Here is a 24,022-nt window from a genome sequence, read left to right as displayed (position 1 = left end):
CTGGAGCGCGGTCACCACCATATGCGAATAAATAAGCGCTAATTGCCTGCCGAGCCTCTGGGTGGCAGGTGCGGCTCCTGGGCCACATTTATGGGCCAATTAGGCGCCTTGCTGGCCCCGCGCGGTGATGAACTGCGGCGGCGGGCACGGCTGGCACGCGCGGCCGGGCAGGGGCACCTGCGGGAGCGCGCCGGGCACTCGCAGGAGGGCGGCCCGCTGAGCTGGGCACGTCCGCGGCCCGGTGGGCGCCCAGCAGGGTGGGGGAGCCCAGGGTGCACCTGGGAGCCCGGGCGGGGCAGGTCCTTTCCACACGCGCTCCTTGGTTCAGGGCGGGCCCCGGGGTGGCGGGCGGTGGGGGGGCACCCAGCAGACCCAGGGCCCGGAACCGCCGGAGGCGCAGGATGGGGGTGGCTTGTCCCATAGAGAAATGCACGGCGAAGGCCAGGGAGGGCGCCACGCGCAAAGGCAGGGAGACCCGGCTGGGGGGACGGGGCTGGGGGGATGTCTCTCAGAGGGACCTTTCATCTGAGACCCCAAGGGTTAGAAAGAGTGAGCCGCACACAGTGGGGTCCTCCCAGGGGGAGGGAAAGGTGCACAGAGGCCGGGAGCAGGCCAGGCCGGGACGCTGGGGCAGGGCCGGAGCGGTCGGAGAGTGGCAGAGGGGCAGGAAGAGGCAGGTGACGGGGACGGAGCGGGGGGCAGCACAAGCCGACAGTGGGGACCACCTTTAGAATGGCGGACCTGCTGTCAGAAGTGGAGTTGGGGTGCCGGGTGGCTCAGCTGGTTAAGCTTTGGACTTGATTTGGGCTCCGGTCATGATCTCAAGGTCTTGGGATCCGGTGGCGGGTGGGGGTGGGGTGCTCCTAGCTCAGCGGGGAGGCTGCCTGACATTCTTTCTCCCTCTCCCTCTGCTCCCACTCGGGCTCCCCCTAAAAAATACCTGAATGAATCTTATTAAAAAGAAAACAGAAAACAAGGGGGCACCTTCTTTGCTAAGGGTCTGCCTTTGGCTCAGGTCATGATCTTGGGGTCCTGGGGTGGAGCCCTGCATCCAGCTCCCCACTTGCAGGGGAGACTGCTTCTCCTTCTGCCCCCTTCCTCTGCTTGTGCTTTCTCTCTCTGTCTCAAATAAAATCTAAAAAAAAAAAAAAGAAAAAAGAAAAAGATGTAGGGAGCTGTGAAGGGATCTCACACAGGGAGTAGCGAGATCAAATCCCCAGGACTGTTGGGTGGAGGGACAGGAGCAGGCAGAGGGAGTAGCTGTGATCCCCTGGGGGAGGGGCTGGAAGGGAGAAGCACCTGGGAGGGGAAGGGAGGAGGCCAGGGGTGCTGGGTGGCCAGGCCTTCTAGAAGCTTCTATGTGCAGTGGGCCGGCAGTGAGTGGTCTCTTTGAACTTTGTTCCTCAGATTCTGTGAATTACGGTTTGCTCTTGGCCTGAATGTTTCCTAATTTTTAATCAACCTGTTTCAGGCATTTACTTAATCAATTAACCAACCTTTTCTCCGATTTTAGTATGAGTGAAAAATGTATTAATAAAAAAGAAAAAAGCCACTATCTCCAAAGTCAACGGCAAACCACGAGCTTGCAAATATATCTCAAAATAACTTTTTAAAAATACTTTCTTATGGAGAAAAAGTGGACAGTAGAAGGAGTAAAATAGACACCATCCAGAACTCCCCATGGAGGCGGCGCTGCAAACATTTTGGATTCTTTTTTCTTCAAAATGAAATAAAGATATAAAAATATCTTTAAGAATATTCATTTTTTATTAAGAGAGTCTTAGGTATATCTTCTGTATCCTAATTTTAAATTTACACGGTATCCCTTCCTCAAGCGATAAGAACACATTCGAAGTGACTCACCTTTCCGGGACTGAGTTAACTCTCCCCCTCCTGTTGGACTTTGGGCTCGTTCCCCATATTTTGTTATCACAAATGCCATAGTCACGAACATCTCTTACGGAAACGTTGAAGTCGTCGTGTTACTCCTCGGCCAGATTCCTAGGCATCGTATTCGTTCATGGAATCAACACATATTTACGGGCTGGAGCCGTGTCTGGGCCTGGTTCCTGGGCCCGGGGGCGGGGGGAGGTTTTCAGAGCCTTTGCACACAGATCCATATGGCTTTGTGGAAATGCTGCTTCTGTTTGACTTTGTTTCCCCCAATGGCGTGTCGGTGTCAGTCTCACTGTAGCCGGGCCAGCCCTGAGCACTATCACTTAAAAAAAAAAAAATCTTGGCTGTAAAATCTAGACCTTCAGTCTTGTTTTGTTTTTTTAAAGATTTTATTTATTTATTCATGAGAGACACAGGGAGAGAGAGAGGCAGAGACACAGAGAAGCAGGTTCCCTGTACCGGATGCAGGACTCCTCCCGGGACCCCGGGATCACGCCCTGAGCTGAAGGCAGACGCTCAACCGCTGAGCCACCCAGGCGTCCCTCGTCTGGCTTTTGTTACCTGGCCGGTCGACAGAGCTCCTCAGGGCATCCGGTGCATGCACCTTGGCTTGCACAGGTGAGTGGGCGCGAGGTGACCCCCCGGGGACTGGATGGGCCCCTCGGAGGCCGACTCAGGAGCATGGGATGGAAGGAGGGGCCAGAGTCTCGGCGGGGCGGCGGGAGAGGAGGAGCCGCGGCAGGGCCGGGGCAGCCTGCGCACTGGCCATCTCTGCGGGAGCCCCCGCGTGGGTACTGACGGAAGGCGTCTGGGGGGCCGCAGGGTGCAGGCTCGGAGACCCTGCGCTGCCTGCCCAACGCCCGCCCCCCCCTTCCTTACCACCAGGCCCTGCCCCAGCGAGCCGCCGCGTCCCCCGGCCTCCTTCTAGCCCCGAGGGACCTTGTTCCCGTGTGGCCAAGGAGGAGGTGCGGGGTCCATGGGCAGTCATGATAGGCTTAGGGGACACTGGATGGGAGAGGCCTATCCAGCTGTTTCTCTCTTTCCTGCGTGGAATGCAGATGCGGGCGGTGGAAGGGCCTCATGCGGGTGCCCGGCGGTAACACACGCCCACGAGCCACGGTTGACCAGATGGTCCGGGGGAGGCAGGGCCCGGGTGCCCTCTGATGGCCTTGCCAGCCCTGGCGCTACTCAATCCCTTACGCCATTTAAGCCATACGTTAGCAGAGGCCAGAGAACCAACACGCGTGTAAGTGGAATTGGTTCCTCCTAAAGCGTGGAAGAGGAATCTGGTCCTCCTTTTCCCCGTATCCCCCAGTCCGACCAGTAAGCTCCGTGACGTTTTGCATTTGGCCTGCTGGCTGTGGTGTGACCGCGTTGCCGGCGGCCGTGTGAGCTCGTGCGGCTGGGTGGGATGTGCTGTGGTGTGACGGGCTGTGCTGGCACACACGGGCCATGAGGCACGGCGGCGCTGTAGGGTCGCCGTGCCATCGGGAAATCTCCGCAGGAGACGTAACTACGGACACGTCCTGGGACCATATGGCTTTATATGCATTGCCCTGCAAGAGTGGGTGAGGGGGTGGGCCTCTGGCTGTGTGCAGAGAGAAGCATCTGGAAGGTGTTCCCCAAAATTGCTGACTGTGGTGATGCCTGGGTGGTGGCAGTTGGGTGTTTTAATGTTCGGAGTTTGAAGGTAGAGATACGATGTATCTTGTGTGAGAAGAGTGGGATACTGTTAGTGACGGGAGTACTGGTGAGAGCATTCTGGAAGGGCTTTCTTTCCTAGCCACCTGCCGAGTCCTTATCACACACCCGGGGTAGCGTGGTCCAGCGCAAAGATACTTCACAAGCGAAGCCATGGCCCCTCAGAGTTGCTTGAAGATGCACAAGTTGGAAGAGATGCTCCTTATCGTCCCCTCACGCCATGGCCACAGCACGTATGTGCCAATTTCCTCACGTGAGAGGCTGCCCGGCCTAGCACGTCCCTCTCCTCTCTCTCCTCCCCGGAGCACACAAATCCCATCTGCCAGGACAGATGACTGACACCCCCTGGCACCCCCAAACCCCAAAAAACCTCCGCAGAAGCAGTGTAGACATATTTTCATTTCTTTATTAGAAAGAGGTCTCTACACTATAGCCACCTCTCCCCATTACTTTACACATTTCTCTTTTTCTCTTTTTCTCCCCCCTTAGAATACTGTACAGCGGACACAAAAAAATCCCAATGCAGGAAAATACAAACTGGCATATTTAATCAAAACAAAATCATATGAAATAACAAGCAAAGTGAAATGTCTGTCAATGGTTTTAATTACAGTACAAACAATATAAATAAAGCATCATTGAGTCATTGTGAAACAAACTTGCTGAATGAGGTAATATAAAAACAACCGAAGGAAAAAAAAAAAGAAAAAAAAAAAAACCAAAACCCCAAAGAAACCAAACCCACCTCTAGATAAACCCCAGGCCGCTCTTCCATCTTCTATACATCACTATTTACAGAAACAGAAAAATGTGCTGCGGGGGGCAGAGACTCGGTGTCCCCTGTTTCCCTCCCAGAAATGCCTCCCTCGTCACCTTGGACCCGCTCGGGCTCCCGCTGGGAAGCACACCAGCTGCCACACGAGCACCCCCCACCCCCGATTCAGGGTCACGGGCAGGAGAGTCGGGGCCACGTGGGGCAGGAAGCACTCCCGACACCCGACGGCCGGGCCTGGGCCTGGGGAGGCCGCTCCCTCCGGGCCCCGTGGAGCGGCCTCGGTCAAGGGCGCAGGGCACCGTCCCCAGCACGTGGCTGCTCAGAGCAGGGCAGGGGTGGCAGCCTCAAGAGGCGCACGTGCTCAGCACAGAAGCCCAGCTGGGAGGAGGGAAACGGGGGTGCTCCTGAGGTTTAAGGAAGGCAGGTTTTCCAACCTGGAGCCGCGTGACGAGCCGCAAAGCCCTTTTACGCATCCCGCTGCCTGGGCGCCTGAGCAGCCCGGTGGCCCCCTGCTGTGCACCCGGGGGCGGGGCTGGGGCCGGAGGGTGCCCCGGGCTCCCGCAGGGTCAGCAGGCGAGCTCCCGCCCTGGCTCCAGCTCCGGCGCCCTTGGGCCCCTCTGTCTTCTGTGGCGGGATGGCGGCCGCAGGGCTGGGAGCAGTGGTCACCAGCTGGGCGCCCCCCCGGCCTCTGGCAAAAGGCCTGTCACTCGGGATTTCTACCCCCGGGTGCCCGGCCAGGGGCGGACAGCCCCAGGACGTCCTTCCTCAAGCCGGGACACGCACCACCTTACACGGGGCATCAGGCACGACTACGTGACCTCCTGGGGGTTGGTGACCCGCCTCGTTACTGGAGTTTGGGCCGGCCCAGATGCTGACTTCCCGGGCACCGTGGCCACAATCTGGTCCGGGGGATCAGGGCACACTCTGATTTAGGGGCAGCTGCTCCCGACACCTGAGCGTTCCGCTTGGAAGATTCCTCGAAGCTCTTACGTCTTATGTGGTTCTTTTCTTTCACCTGCGTCTCAAGGTGAAGGACACGGAGTTCCTGCTGACAGTGAACCCTAGGCAGCCCTCACTTTGGCAGGCGAGTCTCTATCATATGGCACCCCCCGGGCCCTCGGGGGCGTTCTCTACAGAAGCCACACACCAGGCCAGAGTAGAACACAAGCCCTGGGCTGACCTCTTGCACCATGCACCCCCCCCCCCCGACGAAGGCGGCTTGCCCTGCACGTACCCTGCAGTGCCCGGCACAGGGTGACACCTGCTAAACCCCCGAGCTTGTCTGTTGCTTGGCAGGGGCAGCTCACGGCGGGGCGCCGCTGGGCACACCTGCCTCCCCCTGCCCGCCTCCTGGCACCGCAGGCCCTTTGGATGGGATGGGGGCCCTCGGACAAAAGCATTTTTACCAACCAGGTGCAAGCCCCAGAACCAAATGCTGTCGTTTGACAGCAAAATCAGCACCTGCCGCCCCCCCCCCCGCAAGTGAAGTGCGGAAATGAGGGGTTTTCAAATCTGCCGTCCTGAATCCTTGCTTCGGGAGCGTGTTTCCCACGCTTGTGAAACTCAACTACTTCTGGAACTTGGGCGTTTTAAAAATCACAGGCTAAAAACCAGACTTTCTGGTCTTATAGCATCCTGTGCTGGTGGAATGTCCTCTAATTTCCCCTCTGGCCCACACGGAACAACTGGAACTGGAAAGAAGTGCCAAATCTAGGTTCAAAAAGCAGTAGGCATCCAACATTCAATAGGGAATCCATTAATATTGTTTAAAAAAATCTATGTAAGGACAGCCTTTCTCCTCTAAGGGGAAGAACATGCGTGTGTTTGAAATACGAATTCTAACCTGTTCTGTGTCCTTTCTTCCTGGAGGGGAAGGGGGAGGGGCCCAGTGTGGGGGGTGTGGACCCCCAGAGCCGCCCTGCTGTTCTCTCCTCTCCAGGGTCCTGGCCATTCTGGGTCCCAGGGGTGCTTTCCCGGCAGCAGTGGAGAGAAAAGCCAGACACCACTCCCGTCTACTCCAGGGACCAACCCACGCCCCCTTCTCTCTTCTGCGAAATTGGAAGCAATTCAACGTGTTGACTGAAAGGCCACCTGATTTAGATGCTTGAACCGCGAAGGAGCCGTCAGGGTGCAGGGCACGGAGCAGAGTGGGGGCGACCCCACCGCCAGCCCCCTGCCCACTGTGAGCACCACACCCCGGGGGCCCTGGCCGGGGTGGCGGGGCCCACGCCGAAGACTCACTGACCACAGGCCTTCCAGAGGAAAGCCACTTGGGAATTCAAGAAAGCAACACGTCGATAATGGTCCAAAGTGAAAAATCCGAGCCTGGATGCCAAAGGCCCTTATGTAGCTTTTGGTGAAGGATGAGGGTGAAAATCACTTGAAGACAGGACTTCACAATGTGTGAAACCCACGTTCGAGGAGGGAGTTAGAGATAAATTATATTCCCTGGGAAAGAAAGATGTGTATCTTCAGCACATTGCTATTTGAATTCCTTCCTGACTGGTTTTCAATTTGTTTGTTGAAGGACATAAATACAATCCAGGGGAGTTCTAGAAAGTCACACCGACCTTGGGGGGCGCGTGAGGGATGGAAATAGAGCAGATGGGGGAGGGCAAAGCAGCCGGTGGAGGGGTAATGGATTTGCTTTCCAATTATCTTTGCCTTTCGAGAAGTTTTGGAGGTCTGAGCATACTTACTTTTGGAGCCTCTACCCTCCCTAGGTGGGAATGTGGAGTTATTTCCAGAGCATTCTAAATGCAAGGAAGGTTTGGCAGAGCTGGAGCCTCAGGGATCCACATCCTTGAGCGCAGTGCGGGCTGGGGGCCGGGCAGGACCCAACGGCCACCCTGGAGGAGAAGAGGTGTTCACCAAGCGTGGGCCCAAGGGAAGCTGAACGCCGGCCTTGACGGGGAGGGAGGCCGTAGAGCCCTGAGCCCCGTCAGCATGGTGCTCTCCAGCCAGCTCGGAGAACCCAGTGTGGGGAGTGTCCCAGCAGCCTCCTGGCGGCTTCTGAAGGGACGGAGGCCTGTCTACCACAGGGTGTAGCAGAGATGTGGTCAATGTTGGGCCTAAGGTGACCTTAGCGAATGCACGAGGGTAAGACTCAACGTTTTCTTTGTTTCTGGGAAATCGAACTCTGACAACAGGAATGGAGGATAAAGGTCAGGACGTGGGCAGCGTGGCTCTCCCCTCGGGGGAGGGGCTCTTTGGGAGTAGGGGCTCACAGAGAGCCTCACCCCCTCCTCTGACACTGCTCCCAGCACATGGGGGTGGGGAAGGGCACCGACTGGCTCGGCAGAGGAGAGGCCCGGAGGCTCGGGGGGCTGGCAAACATGCTGTCGCTGACTCCCTAGGGCACTGGCTGGAGGATGCGCTGCCAGCGTCGAGGGGCAGCCTTCCAGGCACGTGCCCTGGCTTTGGGGCTATCAGCATTCCTGTTCCTAATGGACACTCCCATTTCCTGAGCATACAGCCCCTGGCATTTATCACATTGGTTGGAAACCAACTGGTCATCAGATCCTGCGAGACCACCCCAGTGTCACTGTTGTAGAAGAGGCCCAGAGCTGGGTACCTGGCCAAGGCTACACGGGAGGGGCAACAGAGCCCAGGGAAGCCAGGTCTGCTCTCCCCTAATGAAGTTTGTGACCGCTCCTCTGCAGATGTACAGGAAGTGTGCAGATGTTACAAAACTGGGCAGACTGGTCTGTAGGCCAGACGGCAGAGGCTGGGTCCAAGCAGACCTCAGCAGGCTAGACAAAACTCCAGAGGACAGGTGGAAAGGCACGGCCGGCACAGGTCCTGGGAGGGCCACCCACTGCCTGGGCTCAGGGGCAGAGAATGGGCTTGTAGGATTCTGGTCAAGAGCAATCCCACAAGGGCGCTCGGCAGCCCTGTGATCGACAAGCACCCCCACTGCCTTCCCCTGCTTTCTGGGGTAATTATATGCAACGTGCTTTTACTGGGACACATGGAACTGCACCTGCTCATGGGGTCAAAGACTCATGAAAATGTCACTTGTGCACCCTCAGGCTGCTCATCTCCTGAGACGACAGGAGACGGAATCAAGGCTCCTTCCCCTGCAGGAACCCCGCCAGATCGTGATGCTACATTCCCTGGTGACCACATGCACCCGTGCCTTCCGCAGCAGGTGACTTCAGGTTAAGGGAACTTTAATTCTGAATAGAAAAGGCTATGTGGACTGTGCAGTGGTGTCTTCTCATCACCGTCACTTCACGGAACCTTCCGTGGCGTGGGAAAAAACAGTGACAACAACACGACCCCCTTCCCAAACTGGTTGTTTCTAATGCCAGCCCTTGGCTTTATCTTCCCCACCTTGGTGTGAGAGCAAGGCTTTAGGATGGAAGTGTGAGCACTGTACAGGCGAAGAAAGGCCTTCTGGTGTGACGCCGAAATACAGATTAGCCACCGGTCACTTTTATTTGGAGAACGACCCTTGAAATCCACCACCACCTCTCCCCTGTTGCCCAAACTCAGGCTCAGGAAAGCCGGCTGCCTCCTGGAGCAGATCAACGTTGCTAAAAATAGCAGAGGAAGGGTCAAGTTTTCTGAGAAGGAATCCATAAAGTCCCCATGCCGGAGAGAGAGAGAGAAGAGAGAGAAAAACCAAACCAAACCAGACCAATCTAGCATTCAGGTTGTGAAAGGCTACGTGAAAAAAAGTCGTTTGGGAAAATATTATATTATAAACACATATAATAATATGTACACACTCATACACATCTCAGAAGCCTTACAAGGAATTTTCCGTTTCTTTTCAAAACGAGGCTTTGCTATATGATAGAGCATTCCTAGAGCGGGAATTAGCTACAATGAAATAATTTAAGAATTTCATTTATACTATATCTGCGTTCACTATGTAAAGTCTAGGCTAAAGGCTGTGCGGAGGCGAGTGTGGATAGCTGGGTTAGCACAGTAACGTGTTCTTCAAAAATAGGCAATGACATTTTTTTTCTATTCACATTTAAAATAACTACACAGTGATGAAACACAGAATTAAAAATCGGGGCTGGAGGGGAGGATTAGGGACCTGGTGTCAAGGCTCTCAGCCTCGTGGCTTCTGTACCTATTCCTGGAGCCTGCTGGGTTCCACGCAGCTGAATCAAGGTTACAAATGTCCATGAAACACTGACCCACATATAAATTCAGTGTAAAGATTTATTTTTTTTCCCCACCTACTTAAATTTTTTTTTTAAAAAGTGAAAGAAGAGAAAAACTCTTAGAAAATAGAAGGTTTAATATATGAGAGCAAGGAACTTGCCTGGAGGCTGCCGGGAGGACGTGGCCCTGCTCCTGTGCTGACAGCGGTCCAGAGTCGCCTTCCCAGTAGGATGACCTCTCCCAGGTCACACCTGCTAATGGGCTCTAGGCACAGCCACCCCTTCTTGTTTTAAACCCAAGGTGTCATGACCTGGTTTACTGCGTTTGCCCACCATGCTGAAGGTGGCTGGGGTCTCAGGCAGCCACAGACACAGGGACGACGGCAGGCCAGGTGACCCAATGAAGGAGAGGCGGAGGGCCTGGCCACCAAGTCAGGGGCCAGCCAGTGCCACAGAACCGTGGGTGGCCGGTCAGGACCCGCCTCCGCAAAAGCACCCGGGTCTGGTATTCAGAAAATCATCCCCGGCTTCTCCGCGGGGCCCCTTCCTCTGGGCCTGCAGAAGTGGTATCAGATCTAAATAATGAGAAATCACATGCCTCCTTCCCCCACTCTCTCATAGGCATCTAAGTGTCTTTTTTTTTTTCCTTTCTCGATTTTAATAAGCAAATTGTACCACCGTCTTCTTCTGATATGTTCCTTTTTAAAAGCTGTCGATCACATTAATGGAAGTGTTTGCTGCTGGGAGTGTTTCCCAGGTACAATGATCTGTAACCCTCTTATTTCAACTAGTTGCATGCTATTTGTTCACATCCAGTTCAATTTATAAATTAACAGAGGTGCCATTTGTCTGTACAAAAATCAATGCATATTTATGAACTTCTTTTATTCAAATAGATTTTCACAATCTTATCTAAAGACATGACACAGAAGCCTGTGTGACACTCCGGTGTGGCTCGGGACTGGCCGAGACAGCCACCTTAGCAAAAGGGAGTGAAAGCTCTCTCATATTTGGGGGTGTGGCGGGGGGGTGGGAGGTGGAAAAAAAAAAGCATTTTATGCATTGACTTAGTTCACTACATGGCCTCAAAATGTTATTATTAGCTTGAATTTATGATTTCCTTTTGAATTTGTGACTTAACTCTTATTTATTTTTTCCATTTTGTTTTTGCACCCAAGGAGACTCCAGTCAAATAATACTCAGCAACTGGTTTCCCCTCTTTGGACTGAAAAATTAAACAGATACTAAATTATGACAGTGAATTTAGAAAGGAGGGCTCCAAGGGCTCGAAAGAACATGTCTGGGATAATACGATGCTTCTAAGAAGTATTGCAATCACATCGTGGCAATCATCAGAGCGTGCTGCGTAACTACCTCCTCGGCTAATATGCTTTCTTCTCGGTGATGACTAATCATGTTCTATTAAACAGCGGTAATGCTGGAAGAACTCAACTATACAAGTGTAATGAAGCCAGTATTCTCCCCGGACAGATTAGCCACAACTGATTTGACACATACCATCATAGGGGCTTCAAACCTGACAAACTCTGCTTGCTTCTGATTTATGCCGTCAAGCTCCTCGGAGAGGAGATGAAATCCAAGTGTTCCGTTTGGTAGAGGTGAAATGTACTGATGTGCTTAACTGCCAGTTAAGGAGAGTTACCCTTCCCCTTGCTCCTTGCCCACCCTCCCCCTCGCGTCCCCGTCCCTTGTGCCGTGCTCTGTGTCTACAGGGCTCTGTGTCAACAGGCCGCCCGACGCGGGGGGAGGGGGGGAAGGGAGGGTCCCTCGCCGTGTGCTATCATCAACAAACCAAGGCCCGCCGGTGGGTCCTGCTTGTTGTTAGGGGAGTTCATGAAAAGGAATCCGTTCGGCAGCCTCCTGGCCTCCTCTTCTGCCCCAGGGAGGACGGTCAGGTTTTGTGATTTGCGCGTGGAGTGAGGGCGGGTGGGCGGGCAGCCACCAGGAGGAGAGTGGGGACGTGATGGGACTCACGTGTCGTGACTTCCAAGAGGGGGTATGAGGCTGTGGGTGCCCGGGTGCGGCGGGCAGATGGGTGCGTGGTCCTCAGATGATGGTGGGCACCCTCCCGCTGCTGTTGTTCCGGTTATTGTTCTTCCGGGACAGGTTGGGGGTGGCCATGAGCACGAAGCGCTCGTCGGGGCAGCCGTACTGCAGCAGGACGTCGATGCACTCCTGGCTGGAGGCCTGCCGGGCGTAGGCCAGCGCCGTGTTCCCGTGGGCGTCACGGGCCATGACGTCCACCCCGTACTGCGGAGGAACAGAGGGCCGTGAGGTCACCGGTGGGAGTACGCCCTCCCAGGGACAGGCTACAGATGTGAACTGGCTGGGGAGGGGGGCAGCCCCACGGCGTGTTCTCTGAAAGACCGTGCTTAACAACTAAAAGGCCCTCCTTTCTGCAGGAGACCAAGGATAATTCTAATGTTGCTAACTCTGTTTTGATGTTCCAATTGTAAAAACATAAAACAACTGCATTTTGATCTCAGAAGCGATTCTTTTCCAGTGTAGGAAATACATACGTAACACACAAGAGCACAGGGACAGTGGCTACCCCCGCACTATCCGGGTCCTATAACTGGCCAGGGTTTCCCTCTGTCCACCCCCTGCCCCCCCCAGGGAGTTCTCTGCTGCCTCTGGACCCCTGGATGGGGACTCACGGTGGCCGCCACGGTGGGGCATGGACTTCTCTGAAGCAGCCCTGCTCCTTCACATACTCCCTTTCCTGTCTCCGTTCGGGCATCATGACTAATGCTTCCATAGAAATGTAAGAAATCATATTCCTAGAAGAAGTTACCAAGAACAGGCCAGAAGAAGCCCTTTGACAAAGTCCTACCGTATCAACCATCACACTCTGGGCCCAGTATTTTTATGTCTGGTAAAAGAAAAACCACATACATAAACTAGCTGTGTCCCTGCTCTCCGCCCCCGTCCAAAACAGAGATGATGGGAGGGAACAAGAGGGACACCTCTGCCTGGCTTGACCCAGGGGGGTCATGAGAAGCACGAACTCTGCAGACACCTTGGCTCCTTGCTAGCGGAGCGTGTCCCGCTCACTACCTTCCTCCCTTTACTCAGTCCTCAAGCACAAGGGGCGTCCTCACGTTCGGGAGCTGGGGAGCCAGGGGCCTCGGTCCCGGAGCCCTCAGTGCCCCAGCCCTGAGGCCTTCCATCTTCAGACCTGTACCCTTCCACCAGAAGGATGCCCGCAGAGCAGACAACATGCCCGTGGCAGCTCTGCTCCATGTGCGGCACCTGGTGACCTACCCAGATCAGGAGCTGCGCCAGGACCACATTCCCCTTCCGGCAAGCCAGGTGCAGTGCTGTGCGGCCGTCGCCCTCTCCGCACGTCTCATTCACCTCCTCCCGGGAGCCGTGCGCCAGCAGCAGGATGACAGCCCGCAGGTCCTCGTCGGCGGTGGCCCGCAGCAGGTGCTGACCAAGGGACAGCTCCGTGCAGGGAAGCGGCGCCAGGAAGAGTTTCTGCTCATACTTGGCCCGGATCCACCGCTCCTTCTCTTCCCTGTAAGACCCAACCACACGGGTGCAGTCACAATCAGGAAGGGCAACCAAGGCCGAGACCCCTCTACCCAGAACCTGTGTGGTTCGGGGGCGTCCGGGAGGAAGGGCAATAGCAGGAGATGGGTATCTTCAGGGAGCACAAGGAAGCCCCCTGAGGGACAGGTTGATTTTTCCCAAAGTGGGGTCCCTGACCAGCAGCATCAGTAACCACCTGGAAAATTGATAGAAACACAGATTCCCAGGCGCTGCCCCAGACCTCCTGAATCGGGGCCTCTGGGGGTGATTTAACAAGCCAGGTGGGGGGTTCTGATGTCTGAAGGTGTACACAGAAGCCCTGGCCGTAAGTTCACAGGTTTTTTTTCTGTTTTCGCGCAGAGCTGTGGCCAAGAAGACCCTCCTGCCTGCCTGAGATCTGGGACGATGCAGGGCGGATGCCACAGCCCGGGGGTCTGTTCTGTGGGGAGCAATGACAGCGTCTAGCTGGGACTGCAGGACATCACTGGAGGTTAGGGGCAGGATGGCCAGTGGGCTCCCCCATATGGGTGTGACCTTGAACTCTTAGCTTGTAACTCCTCACCCTAGAAGGGAGTGTGTGAGCCCCCTGGGGGCTCCCAATACTTCAGTTAAGGACCATCTCGCTCCAGGCCCACGTATGAAACCAGACACCCCAATGGGGGGAAGGTCTGGAAGAGACAAGCAGACTAACTCAGCTACTCTCTGGATACCTGGGGAAGGTCAAGGTGTTCCAGGGCCCAGCCCCGAGACAAGGCAGGCGGCCCAGGCGGCCAGAGGCCAGAGCTGAACTAAGGGCGCAAGAGGGGAAGACCCCATTCTGCTGCAGCGGCTGCCCCTCCCCCTGCAGCGTGGCCTGCTGGGAGTGTGCCCCCTGACCTGGGGGGGTGTCAGGGTCCAAGCTGGACAGGATGCTGCCTGTGACCTCTGGAAGGAGTGCTGGGCATACGGGCGGGGGGGGGGGGGCAGAGGGGGGCAACGGGAAGAGGAGGTAAAGAGAGAAAGAAAGAAACCAGCTGCAAGGTGTGTTGGTGGGTTTTCAGTTTCTACAAATGGCCTGTGAGGGGCACTTAAAGCAGCCCCGCCATCCTCACAGCTCTGCAGCACCGCCAGGGGCCAACAGGAGCCGCAGGAGCAGGAAGGGAGGTTTCACAAGCAGCTCTTGAGGTGCGGGGGTCTGAGGGCTGAGTGAGGTGAGTGAGGGTGGGGGCCGAGCCTGGGGAGGGCTCCCAGGAGGGTGAGCCTGGCAGAATTGTTTAGGGGTTGAGTCTGGGGGGTGAGTCTACGGGTGTGAGTCTGGGGGTGCGAGTCTATGGGGGGCATGAGTCTGGGGGGCAAGTCTGGAGGGGGTGCGAGTGCCCTGGGGTGCAGGCAGGTGGGACGCCCTTAGCTGGACTGATGTGTTTTGATGAGGACCAAGAGATGAAAGGACAGCCCTACAGAGGAGTGACTGTCATTACTGAGACAAATAATAACACAGCTTCGCAACTGCCCCCTCCTAAAATCCAGCGTTTCCTCCCGGGGAAGAGTCAGGGTACATAGCTACAAACTACACAGAGAATCACTTAGGGCCTCCGTGATACTCTAGAAAGAAAACTCATTAACCATGACATTTTTTCTTCCGAGGTACAGAAAAAAGGCCTTGTTTACACCTTTTACCCGTGTTTACATTGTTCCTAGTGATCTAGTGTCGGGTTAGCCCTAATCTGTTTTTAAATACTTAGGCAAACAAATACTTCCAGGAGTAAATCTGGATTAGTTTTGCTTCACTTCCTGGTACATGCGAGTGACCCCAGAGTGACCCCCGACCCTTTTCATGCGGAGATTTCCAGGACAAACACTGGGCTGCAGCTGAGAACCTGCACCCGCACTGTGCGCCCTGTACCCCGCACCCCGGGACTCTGTGGTGCAGGCAGCAGGCACCCTCTCCCTACTTGGGCCAAAATACAAGCACAAAAGCATTGGGCAGGACAAAGGCAAAACACTCCAAACAAATCATGTTTCTCATGGTGTTAAAGAAACCTTATTTAAAATGTATTTAACATACGTTGATGCATTTCATAAATCACCAAAGAGCAGGAGCAAGACGTGAACGAAATGAAAAGGGACAGTGGTGAAGGATATGTCCAGATTTTCTAGTTCCAATTTGCTAACTCTCGTTTTTGGGGCAAGCATTAAAATCAGAGCTGTTTTATTCTGCTCTGGTGGGTTTTAATGCACATTGCCAAATCACCCAGGGATAAAACAGAACCGAACATGTAACTATTGCCCTCAATGTAATTATCCAATTCTCTTTTTAATATTCGGATACCCCAGCCAAGGACTCGAGACAGCCCACAGCCTCTGAGTCCTCCCTGGCGGCTGGCATGTTCTCCTGGGGGAAGTGTGTATCTTTCTGGCCTGGAGCCTGGTCACCCCACACAAGCTCCCCTGGATTCACGAACTCAACATGCTTCTCAGTGATTTGTCCTGTTTAAACTGTTCCTTGGTTTTCAAATTCGGTGCCATTGATAATACATAACAAAGGTGGATCCCAATTTTATGGGGATGAATACTATTTTGGGAGCTTCTTCAGGAGAAAGGCTCTGATGTGATGTGTATGAAATTAGGAACAGGTTCTCGGAGAGCGTTCCGGCAAGGGAAGGCCTGAGGCTTGAACTCTTCCCAGCTGGTCCACCTGTGACCCCCGCAGAGCTGGAGCAAGGTGACTATTAACCAACAGGCCTTCAGAACCTCCACCAATACAAATACAGAAAGCGGGCTTGATACTGGGGGCGGTTCCCTGAAAGGCACAGTATGAGGGCACAAAGCCTCCAAGTGGCCTTCTAGGTGAGGACTGCCTCTTCCAGCCTCACGTCCACCTGCACCCACCGCCCCCAGAGATGTTTTAATGCATGGCCTTTCTCATGTGAAACCAGAGCTCTTCACCAAAACTTCTCTGTTTAAAACCAGATGCTTTCCATGCTGGCTCCTGGGTCTCATGCATGCACTAGGAACACTTTTTAGCAACTGAAATCCAGTTGATAGGACTGGAGAGCTCAGGAGGGCACGGAGGTTTTGCTGATTCAGAGAGCCCTATCCATGCTCAAGCACTTGCTGTTACCTAGAACCCAAGTCCTGTGGTCACCATGCAACCTGACAAATGAGGGAATGAGGGGGAAACCTTCACCCTGTGCCTTTCCACAGTAGCCACGGTGGGAGAAGAGAATCGCCACAGAGCTACAAGGCCCTGGTTCTTGGCAATGGAGACACGGCATCTACGGGCCTGCTCTGTTCCTCCTCTTGGTGTAGACTTCTGCACCCTCGGTGACCCCTTGGGCTCTGGCTTCCTCATCTGTAAAGTGGGCACAGTGATGTTTACTGTGGGCAGGGTGGTTTTAGAGCTGAGGCCACATGTTTGGAGGGTGTGCCAGCCACAGGAGTTGCCCTGCAAGAGGCAGCTGTTGGTGCTGCTGTGATGGAATCAGCATCTTTACGGATGCACAATCGCTATCTGGCACCTGTGAACTCACCTGTGGGGCTGATGTGTGTGACAAAGGGGACTTGATGGCCTGGGGGCCTGTGAGGATCAAATGCCTGCTGGATGCTTTAGGTTTCTTTTTTAAATATTTATTTTTTATTTTTTTATTTATGATAGGCACACAGTGAGAGAGACAGGCAGAGACACAGGCAGAGGAAGAAGCAGGCTCCGTGCACCGGGAGCCTGATGTGGGATTCGATCCTGGGTCTCCAGGATCACGCCCTGGGCCAAAGGCAGGCGCTAAACCGCTGCGCCATCCAGGGATCCCTGGATGCTTTAGGTTTCTAAATCTGGGCTGTCGTTGTGTTCAGCAGGGTGAGGTGTGGGCGCTCGGCCCAGGGTCCTGACAAACCTAGTGGCGTCCTGTGACCACCCTCCACAGTCTACCACAGGCCAGAGGGGCTCGGGACGCTGGGCAAGGGGTGCTCAGCCAGTCTGAAGGACCTCATGGCTGTCAGGGTGTCTGGGGTCAAGTGTGGTTAGCCCCCATCCATGGCCTAGAGATGCCTGAAGTCTTCCGGGGGGCTAGGGACTGAACTGTGTCCCCCAAAATGTATATGCTGAAGCCCTAACCCTGGTGTGTCTGTAGTTAAGGTTAAGCAGGATCACAGAAGTGGGGCCCTACTCCAGTGGGACTGGTGTCCTTACAAGAGGAGGAAGAGACACAAGGATCTCTTTCCCTGTGAGGCCACCGTCTATAAGCCAGGAAGAGCTCTCACCAGAAACCGACCCCAGCACCTTGACCTTGACCTTGTGACCTCTAGAACTGTAAGAAAATACATTTCTGTTATCACAGCCATCTGATCTGTGGTATTGTTCGAGTAGCCTAGTCGGACTAATGTCCTGGACAACCACAGTCTCCATCATTGCCATCTAGCTTCTGTGCCAACAGTTAACATGTGAAAGATGGACACTGGTAATGACTGTTTCTATGAGAGTATTCGCTCTAAAACCATTTGCCCTAAGAATCCAGATGCCAAAGCACAAATGTGCTAATTGTTACTCTTATGTTCCAATCTTACTTCTGGGATCCCCCGCTTGTCTTGGCTGAGCCTTTCATTTTCCCCAAGGAAGGCCAGTTCAAGAGCAGCGTAGCCAGCAGTAGATCACTTCACCTCATTCCAATCCCCTGGAGGCCCGCTGCTCACAGCCTCCGTTAGCTAATGAGCTAAAAAATGACTTATTGGCACGGCCGGCCGTCAGCAGAAAGAAGGAGGCCCAGCTCCTCATTTGAGCCCCGTGCTGACACACCTTTAAATAAATCAACCACACGGGAGCGAGAGAAAATGAGAGAACAGGCAACTAATCAGGAGAAAGACACTGACCCAGTCCCCCAAAATAAAGAGAAAAGATACAATCGAAGGTGCCATAGTAAACATTTTCTTCTCTTCCTGCCTGAAATGAAACCCCCTTTATTAGGTTGCCCTCCACCTCCTCCTGCCCCAGGGCCAGGAACTGCTTGGTGCCCAAGCCGTGAGCCGGGCCAGGTACTGAGCACAGGATTTGGGGATCAGAGGACACGTGGAGCCCCAGTCCCTGGAGCCGTGCATCCACAGAGTCTATCAGGGTCTCCCAGGCCAGGATGTGCTCTGGTCCTGCTGTCTGACAGACAAGTCTTTGCCACACTTGTCCTTGACATGGCCAAGGCTCTGCGTGCCCCTCAAAGATGATCCCTGGGACGCATCCCACCTGCAGCCTGCATATTTTAGGGCTTGCCGGACATTAACAACCCCCGGCACCAGCAAGGACCACTTGGCACAGTTGATGAGGTGCAGCCTCCAAGTCCTGGGAGCACTTGCTGTGGCGATGCTGAGGGTGAAGATGAGATGAAACAGGCTTTATTGAGAATTCCCAGTCACACCAGGCTCTTAAAGGGACCCCGGGCATGTTACATGTTTTCACAAAGGAGCTATGTACCAGATGCTAAGCAAAATGCACTTGATATGGTAGAGTCGTGGCTGTATTTTGAGAAATCATGACAAAACGGAAAGGCCTTTTTCTGAAAAGCTTCAGGGAAAAAAGAAAATAGGGACAGTTTTGTCCCAAGTTGCAGAAGAGGTGAAAGGGCACACAGTCTCCAAAGGACAGCTCTTCCTATTTTGAAGCAGAGCAGCTGGACCATGAAGAGCCAGGGAGCCTGGAGCTGGCCAGGCAGGATGGGCTGTGGGAGGAGGACGCTACGAGCTGGTGGGCCACAGGGAGGCTCCCAGACCAGCCTTGGCCTTTAAGATGGGCCTTGGGGACCTACTGTGGCTGGGGCCTTGGCTGGGCCACGTTGGCCTGTATGGAGACACGCTGGAGTGGGCAGCAGGGCCTTCCGGACTGAGTGAGTGCCGAGGTTTGTGCCATCCTGGCCGGGGTGGCACCAATAACTCCTGGGGCCTATTAATCTAAGCCAGGTGATACACAGAGATGGCAGGGGCAGCGAACTCAGCGGATGACAGGATCAAGGTTAGAGTCAAAGGATGATCAAGAAGTGGGCGGGCCAAGGACAGAAATGAGCACTTATGCTTGCAAAAGAAAATGTGCACGGCTGGGGTTGGGGGGAAGTAGAGCTTCATTCCAGTGCCTGGGACTGCTTGGTGTGTGCGGGCTGCACCGGGTCCTGCCTTGGGTTACGGGGTCCAGTCACGGAGTCAGGGCCGCTGTGCCCAGTGCAGGCAGCACCACTGCAGTGTTCAACTCCTGGGGAGGCAGGAGGGTCGCTGACTAGCCAAAGGAGATTGGACAGAGGTGTCTGGAAGCCAAGAAGGCTGCCAGGGCAAGATGTGGATGGTGCTGATGATTACTACGGCAAAGACATTGATCAAGAGGGTCATCTGTCCTCAGAACTGGACGGGTGTCCTGGGAAGGGCTGGGCATCCCCAGCACCTCGAGCTGCCCAGGACTGGGCTGGCACCTCTCTCTCCCCCCGTGAGCAGATACGCGGCCACAGGACAGCCTCCCGCATGAATTCGCCAGACCACCGCCCTCCACATTTGCTGCACAAGCCTTGAGCCTCTCATCCTTTCTCCACCACTGTTTACAACTCCGCGTGAGCCAAGCATGGTTTTTGGTGAGCAGCCTGTGTGCACATGTTGATATACAAGACAAGAGTCACTATTAAAATGGCTTGACTTGGGGTGGCCTAGGCGCTTGGTGGGTTAAGTGTCTGCCTTCGGCTCAGGTCAGGATCTCAGGGTCCTGGGATGGAGCCCTGCATCGGGCTCCCTGCTCAGAGGGCAGCCTCCTCCCTCTACCCCTCTTCCCGCTCCTGCGCTGTCTCTAATACATAAATAAAATCTTAAAAAAAAAATGGCTTGACTCTGTCATGCAGACTAGGAATGCAACCACGAATGTCACAGCTCCCGTTTGGTACCTAAGGTGAGCCACAGTGGGGGGAGGACAGTTGTTCTGGGTCCCCCACCTGCAAGGGCCAAGAGGCCGACCCCGGGCCTCACTGGCTGGGCTCCTCCTCCGGGCTCCACTGCCTCCCAAACCAGAGACCTGACCCCAGGTTAGCACCTGCACAGAGGGCTTTTGGGCGGGTGTGTGGTACTGCTCTGCCCATAGGCTCTCTTTTGCTACCTCAACACCGGATCCTTCTCTGTGGGGAAGGGTTAGGTATGAGTCCTGTAAAGGACAGAGCTGTTAGGGACAGAGCTGCACCACCCAACCGGACGGCCTGGGCCACCTGCTGGCATCTAAGTTTCATCAAGATAAAATAACAAGTCCACTTGGTTCCCTAGACAGCCCTCACACACTCCAGGTGTGCAGCAGCCACACGAAACTGGTGATTGTTGTCTCGGACAGTGCACGTGATCTAGAACATTCCCACTGCTGCTTGCATTGGACAGCACCCTTCTAAACACTGCCATTTCTTCCCTCACCAAAATCATTAAAAATACAGAAGAGAAAGGAGAACACATAAGCAAGAAAAGTGAGTGCAAAAGAACATGCCAGATACCAGGACCCATGATGGGAGCACCACGGGGTGAGGGGCCTGAGCGCCAGTGCTCCCCAGCAGCTGCATCCCAGAGAGGGAATCTCGGTCACTGTCAGGGAGGTCCGTGGGGGGACCCAGAGAGAGAAGGAAGAGCCAGGCTAGCCACAGGCCACTGTCCTCAGAGAAGCGGCATCTTGATGCGGTGCGCCCGTCCCTGCTCCCCACGCATCACAGAGCTGCGAGGATGCAGTCGCATGGAACTGCCATCGGCTGCATTTTAAGTCTGGCAGGGAGGGCTCAGCAGGCTGCCAAGGGGGAACCAGGTTAATGGGTTGGATTCCCAGAAAAGGCAGTTTTTAGCAAATAACCACAAAGCTTCTGACTGGCTCTCGGCACTGCTCTGCGGCAGTCCAGGACACAAGTCATGCGGGGCACAGACACGGGAGTGGTGACCAGACGCCACGCTGGGTCCTCACGGACCCGTGATCCTTGGGGGTGTCACGAGCGGCGCTCCCTGGAGGATCTGGCCGTAGCCTTCCACTTCGCATGAAAGAGGCTTTCTGGATGCCTCTGTACGACATGGACCAGCAATGGCCTTTCCTGAAAGCCTCCTCTGTGTCAAGTCGAATGTATTTGTTTTTTATGGGAATCCCACCCCCCAAACGTTAAAACACCGAGGATTTTTTGGGGGGAGCCTGTCACTTGTCACATTGTTCTTTTCGGAAACATCTCTCTTCCCTCTTCATAGGCTGGGTGAGGATTTGGCAACACTCATTTTAAAAGAGATTCTGGAGCAAAGTATATGCGAGCGAAGGACTGTCCTTGGTGGTGAGGAGGAGACACGCTCAGCTTACGTGGGGATGGGGACAGAGACAGGAGAGGAAAGACAGGGCTAGCTAGCAGCAAGGAATTTCCAAAGCGTCTTTCTGCCTCAAGCAAAGCAGGAACGGAGGAGGGAGGCATGGAGGGGGGCTGGTGCAATATGTTAGTTAAACAGGGGGCTTCCTCTCTCTGCAGGGGAAGACCTCAGGCCGCCTTGGGCCGAGCACTGAGCACTTGGCTGCCCCTGGCATGCATGCCTTCTCCCCTAGCCGCGTTGCTAAGGGAGGACGGCCAACAAAGACCGATGGATATTTATTCCTTAATTACCGAAAGCTTTTAAGAAACTGGCCACTGTAAATCCCGTATGCAGAGAGCAGGAGGCAACGGGCAAGGATTTATGCTCATGGGGCAAAGACAAAATAAATATCCCGCCTGACTTCTGATCAATATTATGAGTGTTTTTTGCCAACCTGCAGGGTGTTTTATGAGCTCGGAGGAACAGAACAGAATCATTATTAATTAAATAAAGTCAACTGTATTAGGCTTATTACTTCTGTGAGTCATAGTTAAATGCGCCCAGCTGCAGGTGTTGGGGGCGGGTGGCTCTGGGCGCAGGTGCTGTCGCGGGCAGCCCGGGAGGTAGGATCATGTGCTCAGGGGCTCTGCACACCCGGTGCAGGCTGGCTCAGGTCAGCTTCCACCCAGAAGGCTGTGGATGGGAGTGCTAGCGGCATGAGCAGAGCTGGGTCTCACACACACACCTGCGTCTGGGATTCAGGCCTAGACCTGGGGCCCCCGTGGCTCTGCTGTCATAGGCACAGGACACCTCCCAACACCTGTCTGCTCGGAACGTGGCCAAGCTATAAGCCACAGGGCAGGTACAATATCACCCCTCTCAAGTTTTGGGACAAGCTGCAGAGATTCTCCTTGGCAATCTCAGAATAGGCATAAAGGAGAAGTCAAGCTGGGGCATAAGCTTGAGTTGGCCTGGGAAGGGGGAGACATTCGGCTAATTATGGACGAGATCCAGCTCCATCCTCACAAACTGTTGTCTACGATGTGTCAGGTGGTCGCAAAGAAGAGACCTGGGCATCTCTGGGAGGGCCATGGCTGGCCTGGGAGCCCTTCTCCTGGGCCTCTACTGCCCCTCTGGAGAGGCTGGGTGATTTGAAGGCATAGTGACTCTGAAGTTTAAGGGGACATCTGCTTGAGAGGTAAGTTGTCAATGATGGAACAAAGGCGGGTGCTGCCTTACTGGGCTGGGGGAGCCCTGTACTGCTGGGCTGATGTCCAGCTGGGCCTTCCTCCTCTCGTGGAGTCCACTCAAAGGAAGGCCTCAGTCTAGCTTCCCATGGGGACACAACGGCCTATAGAACACATGGCCCCCAGGCAGCCACTCACTTGGAGCTTCCAACCATCCATCTGGGGCCCAGCCCATGCTCACTGTTGTAGGCAGGAGCATTGGTGGGGCCTCTCCTGGTCCAGTCCTGCAGGATCTACAGATGCCATACTCCTGCCACCAGCACCGTGGCCAATGAAGGTGGGGTCACTGGCCCAGCCTGCGGCCCTCCAAGAGTGACCTGAACTGCATTCTCAGGCTCCACTCATGGGAACTTAATCCCAGAATCAGAGAATCTGCTCATGCTGACTTTCTGGTCCCTGGAATCACAGCATGGGCCCCAGAGCCCATCTCTTGCCAACCTCTAACTACCCACTGGGGAGGTGACCGGTTATACAGGGTGGGTGTGGGGGGAAGGAGAGGCAGGGCCTGGCCTGGAAGAAGGGAGCCCAGGCACAGGGGGTGAAGAGGAGGGCGCTGAGGGCAGCTCAGAGCAAGTATGACTGTTAAGAAAATCTTTCTGGAAACTCTGGATACCAGGAGAGAAAGGCGGAATGCCCAGACTATTTCAGAAGCAGCCACAAGGTTTTTATTTTCAGATTTCTCCCCATTTTCTAATCTATTGTAAAACAACACAGCAAAATGTAGGAAGTTAAAGGAAAAACCGCCTTGACCCACAAACTCTTACCAACCTTGTGCTCCCATGTCATGTTCCACTCCCAGACATGTTAGCTTGTTGGGATTCTAGTAGACACCTTTATCATTCTGTGCAAAGCTAGTTTGACAAATTAAGTTTGTGAATTAATTTGCAAACTGAGCGAGTGTTTTCATATTGTAATCATGGCGAAGCTACAGTAGCCACGCACACACTGGATGTTTCTGTACTTCAACATTAGGAAAAAATGTGAACTGTGTGAGAGCATAAATTCCGATAAATCTGTGCCAAGCGAGAGGGAGCCTGAGCTAGTCAGGTGAGGCGGTCCTAGATCCCGCGTAATGTGGCATGAAACGGGACGCGCCTCGGCAGCCCTCGCGGCAGCCCTGGTGGTAGGACCCCCATCACAGTGAATTAAGTTCACCATAACAGTGGCTGATGGGATCCGCTTTGGAACATATCGCATCATAAACAGATAAGGGAAGAGAAATGGTCCTTTCTCTCCGCTCGGAATAGTGTAAAATGGATTGAAGCCTCTGCTCTATGTGCCCCGGTGCCCTTTAAATGCCAGGGAGTGGAACCTCTGGGGCTCTTCTTAAACACAAAATCAAGGGACAAGACGGAGTAATTGCAGAAGGCCAAGCATGACCCGGTGGCTTCTCAAAGACCTGTCCCCTAAGTGGTCGTTAAACACGCAGAGAGAGCGGGAAGCCTGCA

The 24,022-nt window shown here is 54.5% G+C and overlaps 1 protein-coding gene across 18 annotated transcripts in view; it reads right to left on the bottom strand.

Annotated features, from left to right (window-relative positions):
* Positions 1–3,983: 3,983 nt before the first annotated feature.
* The window catches only part of AGAP1 (ArfGAP with GTPase domain, ankyrin repeat and PH domain 1), a 533,006-nt gene continuing 512,967 nt past the window's right edge, over positions 3,984–24,022 (bottom strand). For 10 of the 18 annotated variants that reach the window (XM_025463529.3, XM_049101379.1, XM_035721573.2 and 7 more), the window contains 2 exons: positions 12,778–13,033; positions 12,057–12,293 (listed from right to left, as the gene is read on the bottom strand). In XM_025463529.3, the coding sequence (XP_025319314.1) occupies positions 12,072–12,293; positions 12,778–13,033 (478 nt within the window). In that variant the 3' untranslated portion in view covers positions 12,057–12,071. Of the gene's footprint in view, positions 11,764–12,056; positions 12,294–12,777; positions 13,034–24,022 lie in introns of those variants that run through there. The other 8 variants (XM_035721563.2, XM_035721580.2, XM_035721566.2 and 5 more) reach the window with 2 other exon arrangements.

The sequence above is a fragment of the Canis lupus genome, chromosome 25 (genome assembly GCF_003254725.2).
Source record: "Canis lupus dingo isolate Sandy chromosome 25, ASM325472v2, whole genome shotgun sequence".
NCBI lineage: Eukaryota > Metazoa > Chordata > Mammalia > Carnivora > Canidae > Canis > Canis lupus.
This window is presented reverse-complemented; position numbering and strand designations above follow the sequence as displayed.